The sequence below is a fragment of the Dama dama genome, chromosome 27 (genome assembly GCF_033118175.1).
Source record: "Dama dama isolate Ldn47 chromosome 27, ASM3311817v1, whole genome shotgun sequence".
Taxonomy (NCBI): domain Eukaryota; kingdom Metazoa; phylum Chordata; class Mammalia; order Artiodactyla; family Cervidae; genus Dama; species Dama dama.
In genome coordinates, this window is record NC_083707.1 from 12,709,252 (window position 1) to 12,725,675 (window position 16,424).

The 16,424-nt window shown below is 38.5% G+C and overlaps 1 protein-coding gene across 3 annotated transcripts in view; it reads right to left on the minus strand.

The window, feature by feature from the left end:
- Positions 1-332: 332 nt before the first annotated feature.
- CDH7 (cadherin 7) overlaps positions 333-16,424 on the minus strand; it is a 137,863-nt gene continuing 121,771 nt past the window's right edge. For all 3 annotated transcript variants that reach the window (XM_061130768.1, XM_061130769.1, XM_061130770.1), the window contains 2 exons: positions 15,940-16,191; positions 333-2,528 (listed from right to left, as the gene is read on the minus strand). In XM_061130768.1, the coding sequence (XP_060986751.1) occupies positions 2,035-2,528; positions 15,940-16,191 (746 nt within the window). In that variant the 3' untranslated portion in view covers positions 333-2,034. The remainder of the gene's footprint in view (positions 2,529-15,939; positions 16,192-16,424) is intronic.

Genomic DNA, 16,424 nt, shown 5'->3' on the forward strand with positions numbered 1-16,424 from the left:
ACAATCAGCAGCTGTGACATCATAATCCAAATATACTGTTTTATCTTCGTGCAGACAAGGGGATTATTACACAATCGTATTCTCAGCCCCTTGCTGACTTAACACCTCTATCACTCCTGCACCACACTCTGATTTTATGAACTTGGGTGAGTGTACTATGCTTTATTTTTGTAATCTGAAAAACGTATGTGATTAAAAGTCATGAACAGTATCCTTTACTGTTATAAAATTGGTTTTTCATATGCATATGTGTTTTAATACAGCAAGAAGCATGTCTAGTCATGAAATAATGTCTATAAAACTATTCAAATGAAAGAACTGTTTACAGATAATCATATTTATTGAATTATTTATTTTGATGAAGCTGAAGGCCACTTTCACATACTTCATTTCGAAAGGTGGGCTGCAATTTTACAGATTCCTACGGAGTTTCTCCTCATGTAATCAAAATACTGATACTCTGGTTCCACTGCCTTTCAGAAAGCACTTTTAGAAACACAATTTCCTATACAATGTCCACTATCTGTAGATTTATTAGGAACCCATCAATAAACCCTTTTTAAAAGGAAAAAAAAAAATTCATTCTTACTTGACTATATTCACATTAAACTAGTATTAATCTAGAAAATAATGTTAGGTAGAAATACCATTTTAGTCATAAAATTCTTTTTCTCAAACACATGTGGTCACTTGAATTTCCTCTGCTCACTTTGGCACATCTAAACTGGTACAAGAAGTATACACTGTTTGGATAATTCTTGAGGAACATATTTGCATCAGAATTGAAAGATGGATTTTGAAATTTATAACATTACATTGCTTAAGATATATTAAAAAAATCTTTCCATATTTTTACAGCAAAAGAGGAGAGGAAAACAAATTCTCAAAAGTCTTTGGAGCTTCTAGAACCTGTGACCTTGAAAAATAAATCTTGCATCAAAGAAAAATCTCAATTCTCTCTGAAATCTTCCTTCTATAATACACTTCCTTCCAATGTTCTCTAAATTCTAATGGCTCAGACAGAGAACTTCCATGTCCTTGTAGCTGTGTTCCTCTCTGAGATGTGAACAGCAATAGGGCTCAATTGCTCAACCTTTATTTTGTCTTTCTTTCCATTTCTATGCTTCATTTCCTTCATGTAGCTCAGACTGGAAAAAAAAATCAACATGTTCTGATGAGCTTAATATTCCGAGGCAGGAAGATGGACCTGAATTGAGTGGAGATTGGAGCTCCAAAATAAATATAACACCATGTGTCAAATAAAAAAAGAAAAGGTAGTCTCCTGTAGAAATCAGAAGAGATAATAAAAAAAGGCAACAAATAGACAGCAACTTTTTTTCATACCTACACCAGCATCTCAAAAAGACGGCCAACTTTAAGAATGATTTACCTATTGCTTATTTGGAACACTTCTGGATTTATCTGCTAAACAATGGTTTATGTTGCCTTAAACCAAATTTTATTGGCTTGTATTGGAGGACTGGGGAGGATTTTCTGAGAATTTTTATATTGCGAAATAAAATATATTTGCTAACCCACAGCAATAAAATTCTGCTGGATGCTCTAATCTAGCAAGCCGAAAGCATCACTGTAAATTAAATTTGTCCCAAGTTTTGATATGCAAGAAGTTCCAGGACTTTCCTGGCAGATCGTGTTTTATTCACCTCACTGCCAACGCCATCACTGACAACACGGCACTCCTCACTCAGAAGGCCGGGTGCCTCTGCAGGTATCTGAGAGTTGCTGTCTATTCACAAACCACTGAGCATTTCTTTCTTTCTTTCTTTTTTTTTTAATCAAAAAAGCCTGCAAATGCTCAGAGTCTGTGGTCAGTGCAGTCCCTTGGACAAGTCTAATGAAGATTTGCTTCACCAAGGCAGAAACCCAAACAGTTAAAAATGGAGGAATATTTACAACCATTTCCCTTTTGCAAGCGGAGTTCTTGTGGTTCTGTACGTCGTTTGTGTTGCTGTTTTTTTCTCTCTTTTTGCCTTTACTTTTCGTTCAGTACCTTGCAAACGAAGGTCCCCAGGGCTATGAGTACAAGCTCTCGGGGCCGGTTCCGTACATGTCTGCGAGGCGTTTAAAACGCGGCCCCCAGTCACTAAGGTAGTCATAGTTCTGATCAGAGTTTGAGCTGATGGAATCGAGGGAGCTGAGCGATTCCGCCACCGAGCCATTCCCCTCGAAGGCGTACGTCTGCAAGGAATCGTAAGGCGGGGCGCAGGGATCCACGTCGGCTTCTTTCAGCCTCTCCCAAATAAATTCCCGGAAGATGACATTATCCGGGATGCTTTTAAAAGTCGGGCGACTCAAGAACTGGATCTCCGGGGTCACATCCCTGCGCGTCTTGGTGTCTCTCATGACGTTGAGGTTTCTGAGCGCGGCCATGTCAAAGGCCTCCGTGTCTTCCTCGCCCCCGCCCTCGTCGTCGTAGCGGACGATGTTTTCTCGGATATCTCTCTCCTCGTCGAAAATCAGGGGCTCTTTTTTCCGTCTTCTCATGGTGACGATCAGGAGGATCAACACTACGACAAGGAGACAGCAAAGCAATAGATTCAGTCAATGCACCGGGGAAAGCAGGTCTCTGCTGTGGATTTCAGGGGTTTCTGTCCTTTAAAGGGAAATGAATGGGCTGCCTGCTTACGCGGGAACTCACAGCGGTAGATGCGCTCAAACTGCTCCAACGCCTTTAATATCGAACACTTTTTATACATCAAGAAACCCTTCCCCATACCTGTTCAGAACTGATGTCAGCCTCTTGAATGTAACCTCCGGAGCATTTGACAGTGCAGAGGGGAGGGCCAGCTCAGGATAAATATAATAATTTCAAAGCCATGAAACACAAAGGGACTTTTTTTTTTTTTTTTGAACTCTTTAATTGCTGAAAAGGCAAAGTGACATTCATGAATGTTTGGGGTCTAATTTAACAACTGCAATTTCCGAGGGAAATGGATTATAGCATTTGTCTGGGTTCTTTGAAGAAATGCCTAGTACTTGTCTATGAAACTCAGCTGTTAAATAAAAGCCAGTATGTCAGACCCTATACAAACATTAAAAGCTTCCCTCTAATACAGTCCGGCTTTCAGCATGAAACACTGAACTGGGTTTTTAATGTATTATGCCTGCAGGTATTATGCCTACGGGTTGTAAGGTTTTAGCAGTAGCCAAAGATTGACTGAAGAAGTCAATCATTTCTTTAACATTAGGAGTTTTTCTTTTATCAAAACATACATAATAAAGCAGATGTTTGCATTGGAAAACAGACACAACTACACTGGCTATACTTTTAAGCAAACTGAATATACTTTTTGTCAGTTAATTTTTCTTGGAGTTCAGTCACTTTACAATGTGGTGCTAATTTCTGCTGTGTAGCAAAGTGAACCAGCTATAGGTTTACATATATCTGGTCTTTTTTTGGATTTCCTTCCTATTTCGGTCAACCCAGAGCATTGAATAGAGTCCCATGTGCTATCCAGTAGGTTCTTGCCAGTTAATCCATTTTATACATAGTATCAATAGTGTATACACCAGTCCCAATTCATCCTATCCTCCTTTTCCCCCTTGATGTCCATACATTTCTACTCTACATCCATGCCTCTTTCTCCTTTGCAAATAAGATCATCTACCTCGCTTTTCTAGACTGAATATATACTTTTGTGCCTCTTAATAAATACAGTTGACCTGTATCTGCAGGTTCCACATCCAAGATTCAGCCAACCTTGGATTGAAATCTTTTTTTTTCCCCAATTTCAGGAAGTTCCAAAGAGCAAAACTTGAATTTGCTTCACTTAGGCTATGATTTATACAACATTTACATTGAATTTGCAACTACTGACATAACATTGACATTGTATTGGGTGTTATAAGTAGAGATGATCTGAAGTATAGGGGAAGATGTACATGGGTGATATGTAAATACTACGCCATTTGACATAAAGGACTTGAGCATTTCTGACTTTGGGAATCAGTTCCCCACAGATGCAGTTGGACAACTGTATACACTAATAAGATGATGACTGCTCTGCTCTTGCTGTGAGTTACTGAATGCTGGTTGACTTGGGAACACATTAGATTTCACGGCCTAAGAATTAAAATGAAGTAGAAAGGTATTCTTGAATTTTAGAATTCAAACCTATATAATCATTCGTGAAAATCAGTGAGTTATCTTTGGCTACAAATAAGATATCCTTTTAACAATTTTTAATCACAAGAATTTTTTTCCTGGAAGGTCTAGAAGTCTCAGAATACATACTGAGTGGGTTACTGTTTGAGGTATATTACTCTCAGCAGTTTAAAAATAAGTTTATATTTAAAATACCCTTTAAGGTTTTTCTTTGGCATTAAGAACACATTTGAGAACAAAAATATAAAACTAAGAAAGACATCAAAGTAATTTGGAGTAATTAAAGGTAATGAGTAAGGGTGAAGTATATTCCAGCCTTCATCTCAATTTGTTTTAAAAAGCAAAATCTAAAGATGTATTAAACAATTTTGTTATCATCAATGAAAAGCATATGCTTTCTTAGGCATGTGTCTGCTATTTGTTTTCCATCATCAGTGGGAATATGACTGACAAAAATAATTTTACTGGGGATCTTTGGAAATAGGGGGAAGCCAATTGTTTATTGTGGCCCTTTTTTATTTCCTTTCCTATTTGACCCTGGCCCATTGCTCCCCTACAAGCTTTATCTGTACCCGACAGTTTAGGAACTGAGATACGTTTCTGAGCTTTCTGCTCACTTTCTTGTGTTGCTATGGCATATAAATGCTTTTCTCTTCATCTTTCATCTTATTTACTACACTTGAATGTTTTCAACTGGCTTCATCAAAGTAGCAGATGTGTAATTCCCAAACCCATGGTTTTGAAATGAATGAGACATCATTCATTTCCTGTCTATTCCCATAAATACTCTGCTACGTGTCTGCCCTCTCTGCTAAGTGGGTTCCCAACCCTGTCCCTTTTTGTCTTCTGAAAATTAGCACGTCCACCACTCCAAAGCCTTTTAGTTTTCAAGCTCCATGCCAGAATGCTACAGCAAAAACAAGTTTACAAAAGATTGATATGTTTCTATTGTAACATTCTGGTATGAAACTTGAAAACTAACATATAGCTTTGGTGTCAAGCCGGCCTTAGATAAAAGTCCATTCGTTCCTGATATTAGCTGCGTGATATTTGCCCAGTAGTTACTACTTGGGCAAGTCACTTAAACTGAACCTAGCCATATGTGATACTTATAGCCAATTTCTGTGTTCACAGGGGGGACTAAAGAGATCAAAGAGGTTCGGGAATCGTGTAGGGAGATGAGCAGCAGGCCAGGCACTTGTGCACCAGAGATGTGTTCATAGTTATCCTGTGACCTACAAGAACATTCATTCAAAATTCTGTGAACACAGCAAGTGAAGACGTGTTTCTCCCCTAAGGGAAAACCAAGAACGAAGTTAGGTAATAAGCAAAGTAGAAGGCGGATCAAGTTCACGGCAAGCCCTATGCCTAAAGATGAAATGGGAGAGAAAAAAAAGCAGTAAAGGAAGATGATGGTCTGAATGCAGAATACCAGCTGACCTTCCTGGTAATTCTCTGGAGTAAGTCTTTTCCCAGGGGCAGGTTGTCTCAGACACGAAATAATCTCTCTATGGTCAAGATAATAACCTGGGTTGAGTTGTACTCCCATCTATCTTCAAAGCCTTTGCATTTTCTCTCATGCTGTGAGCTTAGAACGTCCATAGAAGGTAATAGAGAGGAAAGCTGAGAACTCGGGTAACAGTTGCTAGAACCCAGAAAGACCCATCAGGAAATTTCGATTTATATACTTTAGTTTCTGAAACTTTTTTATATGGTCTGCTAGAAATGAAAGTAATTGCAGCAGAAAGTTTAACCAAGAAAGACTTCTCATTAAGAAGTCAAACTGAGTTAAGACACAGAAAGGAAAGGTGAGTATCCAAAGAATTGTGATGAGTGGACAGGTGAAAACGGGAAAATGAGAAATACTCCACACAAAGTGAAGAGCAAAACTGGGGCGCTGGGGTGGAGAAAATGTTCAATTGAGCACAGAAGGATGGAAGAAGCAACGGCATAGGAGTAATGAGGGTATGAAGAAGGGAAGAATTAGATGCAAGAATTAGATGTTATTTTCATTTAAGCCTATCTTAGAAGACCAAACATTTCAAAATTCTTTTTTTTTTTTTTATTATTTTTATTTTTTTTTCCCAGTGGGTTTTGTCATACATTGATATGAATCAGCAATTCTCTTTCCTTCATGTAAGTACAATGGATCTTGTCATATATTATCTACATCTCACAATTATTTATTATACTCTGTTGCAAATGTATTTTCAAACTACCAACATCCCTGCCTTCTGACCCTCAGTTACAGTGTTTAGGAAAGGTGAAATCTAAGAACCCATGGGTGTGCCAGCCCATGGGGATGATACCCATTTAGGATATTAATATCTCATGAAGTTTGTTTTATTCCCTAATCTTGCCTGGGGCTGAGAATAAATGTGAAGTCTTTTAGAAGGTTAGACAGTTTAACATTTCAATGACTTGGAAGAATATTAATTTCTAACTACTTGAGCATGTATAAAAAATAAATTTTAACCTTTATGGAGAACAAGTATTAACTGCTCTTCAGTGGTTATGGAGATAATCCCTGTATTAAAAGGAATATTTTCTGCCTAAGTAAGCACAAGATTATATATTTTAAAACGTTTTATCACATGTCTTTCTGTCATATGGACTATACCTCTGAGTGGAGACAAAAGAAAAGATTTAGGCCTAGTTGGAGCCTAGACATGCACATGTATTGTGCTTGTTCGTGAATTTATATATCCACTTCACAAATATGAGTTAACCATTTAGTACATGACTTTGGTATAGTTATACAATGTTGGACATACAGGTAGACATGCATTTCCTCATGGAACTTAGAATTAAAGTAAAGTGAAGTCGCTCAGTCCTGTCCGACTCTTTGTGACCACATGGACTGCAGCCCACCAGGCTCCTCCGTCCATGGGATTCTCCAGGCAAGAATCCTGGAGTGGGTTGCCATTTCCTTCTCCAGGGGATCTTCTCGACCCAGGGATAGAACCCCGGTCTCCTGCATTGTAGGCAGACACTTTACCGTCTGCACCACCAGGGAAGTCCTTAAAATTAAATGGGGTGGACAAATATTCATCAAATAATAAAGACAACTGTATGTAAAAGAAAGACAGTGATAATTATTCCAAAAGAGGAAAATATGATCTTTTAAGGATATATCAGAGCTTCCCAGTGGCTCAGTTGGGAGAGAATCTGCCTGGTAATTCAGGAGACCCAGGTTTGATCCCCACGTCATGAAGATCTCCTGGAGAAGGAAATGGCAACCCACTCCAGTATCCTTGCCCAGAGAATCTCCCGGACAGAGGAGCCTGGCGGGCCACCATCCACGGGGTTGCAACTGTCAGAAACAACTTAGTGACGACACCGGCACCACCAAGGATATATTAACCTATTAGGGGAAACAGATCAGAAGTAGTAGTAATTGAGGATAACTGAAGCCTGAGGGTCAAGAGGCGATATGGAAGAGTATTCTGGGCACAGTCAACCAGTGAACAAAAGTGTGAGACCAACACAGGTGAAGAGTAAAGACAGACATGGGAGGGAAGCCGGGAGATGTAGGCACTAGCAAGGGTTAAGGAGAGCACAGTATGATCAGATTTGTTTTTAGAAGAAAAAAAGTCATTCTGATTAGACTAGGGAGGCAGAGAAGAGTAGACGTGAGAAAAGAAGTTGGAACACTCTTCAAGCAGAAAATGCATAATGTTGACCTACATTTCTGATTGTAGAATTCAGTTTCCTAACATTCGATTCAACATTTTCCAAGTATCCCAGTGTGTAGGAAATAGTGTTGGGTACGGGCCAAATATAGCAAGAGCGATTCCCACATCCCAGCAGCTCACTGTGGAGGCTATATATACACATATAAATATAGTACTAGTTGTCATGCAACTCGCTGTAAGAAGATACAGGCGTGCATGGGCGCCAAGAAGCAGGCAGACCGGGACAGCACCAGTCTCTCAAACTCGAGAGAAGCAGAAGATGGAGAAAAATTCAGAAGTTCACACTGTAAGTCAGTGTGCTCTTCTCTAATTTTTTTTTTTTTTTTTTTTTTGTATTGGGGTATAGCCGATTAACAATGCTGTGATAGTTCAGGTGAGTAGTGAAGGGACTCAGACATACACAGACAAGCCCTTTCACCATCCAGGCTGCCACATAGCACTGAGCTGCACAGTGGGTCCTCGTTGGTGATCCATTTTAAACACGGCAGTGTGCACATGTCCATCCCAAACTCCCCATCTCTCCCTTCAGTGACCTCTGATTCCAACCTTCACTGTGGTGTGTGTCAGATACACATCTAGACACTTAACCCAGAACATGGTTTTTACTGAATCACCTTGGCAGTATTTCGGTCCTACTTTTCTAACCCACTTCCCAGAGGCTAACAACAGAATAATTCACCCAGAACTTGATAGAATTCTGCAGATGTAATCTGATGACCACAAAATGGTACTAACTTCTAAATAAGGCTACTTCTATTAAAGAACAACTTTTTCCTTTCATCTATTAACATACTTTAAACATTCAGTCTGGGGCTCATTTTAAACCACATTTAAATTACCTTCAAGTCAGTTTTCCTCATCCTTAGAAATCTGTAAAGGATTTTTAATGTGCATATGTAAACCAGTTAATTATCACTTTCTTAAATGTAACCCATTGTTTATAGACTACTTCCAAAAAGTAAATGTCTGAGCATCATTTAATTCAACAATATTTTTTAGAGAGCACAGATTTTCTAAAGCTATAAGCCCTAGAAGGGCAGTGATGCCATTCCACACAGATATAGCTAAAGCACAAAGAACAGTACCTGACAGATGATTTCGATAAATGTCTGTTAAACTGAAAACAGGTAAGGTACTATGGTGATATGCAGATAGCTCTTGTCATTAAGTTCAATAACTTAAATAAGAAAAAGCAATTATTATATAATGCAATAGTTACAGAGCATTATAACATATGCTAAGAATATATGGATGGGAACGTTTAGCCAGGATGCTCAGAGAACGCCTCACAGAAGAGATGACAGTAAGAGCTGATGGATGAGTCAGCCTTCACCAAGAAATAGTATTTGCTCTGTGGTCTTTATAAACATTCAGAATGTATTAGTCATAAAAGGCTGTCTAAATCTTCACTATTCAATGCGGCAGCCACAGGTGGTGAATGAGCATTTGAAATGCGGCTATCACTATTTCAGATTGCTCTAAGTGTAAAATGTACATGTGATGTTAAAGACAATTTTTAAGTAACATATAATAATAACTGATTACATGTTAAGATTACAATAGTTTGTTCATACTGCTTTAATATGTTGTTAGCATTTATTTCACTTTAAAAATATTTTTTCTAATGAGGTTCCCTTGAAAAGTTAAAATTATGCATGTGTTTCTTCTGGACAGTCGATTTAAACAAAAGATTTGAAAATACCAGAAAAATCGTAATTGCATATGGTCTTATGGTTATAGTGGGGGATTTAATTACCAAATGACATATTGAATAGTGAAACAGCTATCATACTACCGTTATTACTCTATTAGGTATAAGTGAAAAACAACCTAAATGAAAAATTGTTATTAGCATAATCAGAATACAAGTTGAGTAATTAATTATAAATAATTATTCACATCAATGGGCAAGTAGAACTTAGCTTTTTAATAACTGCTACCTCCCCCTACTTCAGCTTCCTTCTCTCCAAAATGGAGATAATATTGAAAGAAAGTATTTCACAGTACCTTTATGAAGATTAAGTGAATTTATATTTGCATCATACTTAAATAGTGCTACACAAAGTAAGCACTATCTGATTTCATTTAAAATGTCATTTTTCTGAATTTCTATAATAAATTCTTACACACTCCAGTTCCTATTTCTTTGGTCTTGCTAAAATTTGAATCATATAACTGATGCACAGAAAGAAACATACACCTTACCATTCACACGCATATGATTTTGATAACCCCTAGTTAATTTAGTTGATGTGTTTGATTATCTACTCTCTTCCATTTAGTGGAATAACAGATACTGGGCCTATTCATGAAGAGCATAACATGTAAAACAAATGTAGTAACGTAAGTAGAATGCAATAAGTACTATTCACCAATTCACCCAAAAAGATTTTTTCTCTTGGGTGCCCTATGATAGGCTTTGAGAACATAATGGTTTCACAAAAGAGAGATATTAAGATCATTACTTTCAAGGTTTTTTTTTTTTAAATATTTGAGCATGATAAACATTTATCAACTATGATACCCACTACAAAGGAAACACACAGGTTTTGTAATAAAGAATCATGGGAGTGAGGAGCACCTAATTTAACCAGGACATTCCCTCTTTGAAGGTAATACTGAACTGGGGCACTAAGAATAGTAAGAATCCAGTAGGTAAAGGAAGCTGGAAGAAGGTCTCAGGAACAGGGTGGTACATTTGAACATCATGGAAAGAAAAGCCACGTGGTTCTTCCTACTGGGTGAGTGAAGGATCAGAGGGTCTAATGTCACTGAGACATGAGCAGGTATCAGAAGGTGCCTTGTTTGTGGGCTGTGAGGAACATCTGGATTTTATATAAGTATATTTAATGCTTCTGAGATGTTTCAAGCAATGAAATAATTTGTTTTAAAAAGGGAAATGACAGGAAAAATATAGGGCTACTAGTGAAGTTGGGCTGTGATCACAGAGAGGTGTTATTAGAAATGACATGTAAGAAAAGATGAAAAGGATGAGAGAAGTCAGCTTACTGCTTTGCCTGGATCTATGTGCTGTGTAATCAGATACAGGCAGATTCCCAGTAAGAGAGGGCCCAAGTTTGGATTTGCACTTATGAACCCACACTTCCCAGGTAGCTCAGTGGTAAAAAATTCGCCTGCCAATACAGGAGACACGGGTTCGGTCCCTGGTCAGGAAGATAGGCTGGAGGAAGGCATGGCAACCCACTCCAGTATTCTTGCCTGGAGAATCCCATGGACAGAGGAGCCTGGCGGGCTACAGTCCATGGGGTCGCAAAGTCGGACACGACTGAGCTCACACACATGTGCATACACGCAGCCGAGGCAGAGTCACCTATTACTTATAGTCACAAAGAATAAGGAGCTGTAATTAATAAAATCCAAGTGCATGATTCAGATAGATATCAAATATAGCATTCTTAACTGAAATTTAAACTGAATTTTAACGAAACCTCTTTGAAATCTCTACTGCAATAATTTTTTTTCCTTTTCTCTTTAGGCCAGATCTCAAATAAAGGCCTAAAACTGTAGAATATTATGAAATGGGAACATTCAGGTCCAACAGAAATACAAGTTAGGGATAATGACAAAAATCAAATGTTCTTTTCTACTACTGAGTACACCCAAACATTCATGGATTCATTCAGTATCATGTATGATATATGCCTTGTCTGTGTCTGATCATGATTTTCTGAGATGCTACATATATACAGTGATGAAATACTGCTCAGTCATTGCCCCCAAAAGCAGGGGTCCACCAGACAAGATAGAAGAGTAGACAATCTGGTTTGGATTAATCAGCCAGGAAAGATGCTTTAAGATTGGTTTGCCGCCTTAGGAACAGCACCCCACTTGGACTCAGGAGCAAAGCAGGTTAAGTGCTGAATACAAAAAGGAGTTACTACTTGTTGGATTCTGGGGAGGGGTACTCCAAGCAAGAGAACAAAGCTTTTAAGAAGAGGTTTAAAACAAAGCAGGATGAGTCTGACAAAGTGCTACTCTGCAATCTGACTAAAGTACACTGTGAGTGGAGAGAAAGAAGGTTCTACTGAGAGGGAGCAGTCAGGTCATAGAAAGAAGGTGATTCTAGTCTGTAGGCAATGGGGAGCCACAGAAATCTTATTTTAAGCTGGGCGTGTTGCAATCACATTTACTTTTAAAAAGCTTACTCTCTCTGTGTTTCCATTAGATTGAAGATGATAGAGACTGGGGAAACTGCCATTAATTCAGGAGGGGAAAGATGGACCCTGGCCAAAATCAAGATGAGTATTAAGCCAGTGAAAGACACAGATTCAAGAATCAAAGTGAAATTAACAGCACTTAGGGGCTGATTGGCTACAGAGGATGGGACATACAGAAGAGTGCAGGCTGACCGATTCCACTCAAAACACACACAGTTCAGTTCATTCGCTCAGTCGTGTCCGACTCTTCACGACCCCATGAATCGCAGCACACCAGGCCTCCCTGTCCTTCACCAACTCCCGGAGTTTACTCAAACTCATATCCATCGAGTCGGTGATGCCATGTAGCCACACAAGTAGGGACCAAATCAAGAGAAGAGGCAGGGACGCAGGAAGATTGTTCAGTGTATGATAATTTCAGACTTCTCATGTCAGCAGTCTGACAGAACAATGACTATACCTGTCTAGTTCTGTTTAAGAACCAAACCAGAGATTTGCAAATCATCTGCATAGTTGAGAAACTGCGTTCCATGCCTCAGGATAGGAAGAAGTTTAATTGCAACTGAAATTGATCTTTCCTTTCCTTAAAAGGAGCATCACAAAGTTCCTCTCCATTAAATATGTGAGTTAGAATGATTTCATTGAAGGCTCACGTGAGACAGAAAAACTGACCTAAGTACAATGAATATTTTATGCCTAAAGACAGCTAGTATATTTTGGTTGCCATGAAGAATAAGCTCACATTTAAAATACTCCCAAGCTTGAGAGGACACATCTAGGACTGTGTTAAGTGGAGGACACTTTAAATTAGACAGAGTTCACCAAAGAAGTCCTAAAGCCAGTAGGTGAAACAATCTCAGACAGACGGGCCATATATACAGATCTACAGGTGGTTCCCAGAGACACACGGGTCTTTCAGACTAGAAAATACTTACAGAAAAACACCTCATAAAGGACATCCCCGAGGAAGTCTGGGCTGTATTTAGGCTTGGCTCTGACACCTTATAATGTTGTGCGTGTCTCCTCTAATATACAATTTTCTCACACGAAATGTAGGCATGGTGGTGGCTTAGTTGCTCAGCTCTGTCCAATTCTTGTGACCCCATGGACTGTAGCCCGCCAGGCTCCTCTGTCCATGGGATTCTCCGGGCAAGAATACTGGAGGGGGTTGCCATTCCCTTCTCCAGGGGATCTTCCTCACCCAGGAATCAAACCTGGGTCTCCTGCATTGCAGGCAGATTCTTTACCGACTGAGCTACGAGTGATAGCTAACGTCTAACACTTAGTACCATCTCATTCAATGCAATTCATTCTTTAGTACGTTTGCACTTGTTTGAAAGAGGAACACACCTGCTACTGTAAGTTAGCCACTAGAATCTACTATGTTATTATGTTCTATATTTTCAGATCACAGTGCAGATTCATCTTTTACATACTGTCCTCATTTTTTTCTTTGCAATTTAATATTTTTACTTAAGTACTACTATCATTTATAAAGCCAGGAAAATATTTTCTTGTTGTATCAAATCATGAGTGGTCTCCACAGTTAAAAGCAGAGGAAAATACTGTCAAGGTCTTGGTTTATCAGGGAAGAAAAGTGAAAAGAAGCATGAAACCTAAACATCCAGTTGCCAACCCTGGACACACCGGAAGAGCACTGATTTCATGAAGTGGACAGTGATTTCCACCAATGCCTTATAAACACTAGTCTAACTAATCTCCGCTGTGTCTGAAGAACCCAGAGCTAGAAGGGATGTTCTAGAGCTTCAGTTTCTTGGACCTAAAGATCCAAATAGGGAAAGAACAAAACTTAATATAAATTCATACAACTTAAATATAAGCAACTAACAAGGGATTTAATCTCCAAACAGCTAAATCAAAAAATGGGCAGATCTAAATAGACATATCTCTAGAGAAGACATACTTTCATGTGCCTCTTGACCATCTGTAAGTCAGACACATATCAAGTAATAGCACTTATATGTGGAATCTAATTTTAAAATGATGCAAATGAACTTATTTATAAAACAGACTAACAGGTTTCAAAATCAAACTTATGATTACCAAAGGGTAAACACAGGGATAAGGGATAAAATAGGAGATTGGGATTAATATATACCCACTATAAAAGACAGAAGCAACAAAGACCTACTGTACAGCGCAGGGAATTCCACTCAATATTCTATAATAAGCTATATGGGAAATCTGAAAAAGAATGGACATAGATAGATGTAAAAACTGATTCACTTTGCTATACACCTAAGACAACATTGTAAATAAAAAAAAAAAATGATACTCTGATAAAATTAAAAACACACACAGGAAGGAAAATATTTATCTTCTAGGTTATCCAGCTACTATAAAATAAATATACAACTTACCTCTTATTAACATGTTTTAAAATCTGGTAAAGAAATAATAAGCAGTTTGCAATGGTCCAATCTTTTTCAAAGCTGACTCAAGTCCTTTACATTATACTCAGACTTTCATTGGGAATTACTTGCCATTTCTAATGAAGTTCTAAAACTTTTGGCCATCTGTATGAAGCTATATAAAAAATAGCTTATGCCCTTCTAGATTTGGTTAGCTGAAGGAAATAACTTCCATTTTCATGAGATTATTTCCACAGTGTATTAGTAATTAGGTCTTACCTTGGTTAATAGGTTAAGAACTTGCTTTATCAATAAGACTTAAAATTTACGGAATGCTCACTAGATGGATGGCACATGAATTATCATTTAATTTTCACAACAGCTTTATGAATTTAGCTATATTATTTTCTCCTTTGAGATTAAGAAGCTAGCCTTAGAAGAATTAATGTTCCCCTTGGTGAAGAGCTTGTATATGTCCAGTCAGTTGGCTCACTCAGTTGTGTCCGACTCTTTGTGACCCCACGGACTGCAGCATGCCAGGCTTCCCTGTCCATCACCAACTCCCAGAGCTTGCTCAAACTCATAGTACATGTTGGAGGCAGGCATAAAAGCTAGCTTTTACCTAACTCCATAAATTCTTGCTTTTAAATATTATACAATTATGACTCTCATTGCTAAATTCTGCTTTTATAAAACTATAAATGCATTTACAAATTATACTAAGCCCCAAGAAAACACAAGAGTACAGGCTCAGATGCAATATTAAATGCTTACTGTCCTCACTGTAGGAAACTATACTTTGCCTTCACAGAATGTAAAGGAATAAACCCATTACCCAATGCCCATGTTGGACGCCTTCCAATTTTTAAAAGGATGCTGCATAATCTCTTATAAAACTGCAATTCTAATATGAGTTATAAATCAAGCTTAACCACATAATAAAGTAATCATGGAAAAGTACAATTACATATGTAAATTCTTCTTGGGAAATTTTGCACTGCTGAAACTGTAATCTTTTGAGCTTTACAAATAGTAAAATGTAGTTTAAATCTTTTCTGAAAAGAGGCAGGATGTAAAGTCATCATTTCTTTTTTTTATGCCCTCATATTCATTGGTCTTTTTAAAAAAATTATGATGTATTTCAAACACACAGGCAAGAATAGAGACTAACATAATGTTCATGTCTTAAGGAGTTAAGTACTAGATTCCACTGAAGGCCATGATTTCCAAAATAAGCATATTATCGAAATAACATAGAAAAGATTCTCTCTAGTCTCATAGAGCCTCCTGAACTCTAAAACAAATAGGCTGGAGGATATGGTAAATGCTTTTTAAAATCTTTAAAAACAACATTTTCAGCAGAAGCCATTTATCTTCACTGATGTTTACAAAATAAAAATTGACGATTTCACTTTTAACCGTATCACTGGAAAGCGTGGCCGAAGGTCATTCCTCTGTGAGCCAAACAGCATGGGTGAGACTATCTGCACGTGTTCTCAGAGTATATGAGAAATCCTGACCGCCGGCAGCTGTGACTGCTCTTACACAGCATCGCAAACGGCACCTACCCAGCAGGGTCAGGACACAGGCCAGAATCGCGATCAGGGCCCCCGTGCTGAGCCCGGCGGGGAGGACGTAGGCCTCGGCGTTGCAGGTCTGGGCGACCCCGTCTGCGTCACAGTCACACACGCGGATGGTGAGGGTGTTGGTGCTGCTGAGCGAAGGCGACCCGCTGTCCACGATGAAGATGGGCAGGTAGTAGACAGACTGCTCCTGTCTCCGGAAACCATTTCTCCTGGTGAGGATTGAGGCTGTGTTGTCTAGGGTGAAGAGAGCAAACGTACAGAATACAAGATTTCTGATGGACTCTGCACCCCCCAAACTTCATCTGACTTAAAGTCACTCTCCTTAGCTTCTTTTGACAGAGAGCCATATTTCCAGATACTGGTTCATCTGAATACATTTTTAAAAACTTACGTCGTGCTACATGGTTACAGCCAAAGAAACAGTTATAAAGTAAAACTAAACAGAAAACTGTTTATACATCATTTAT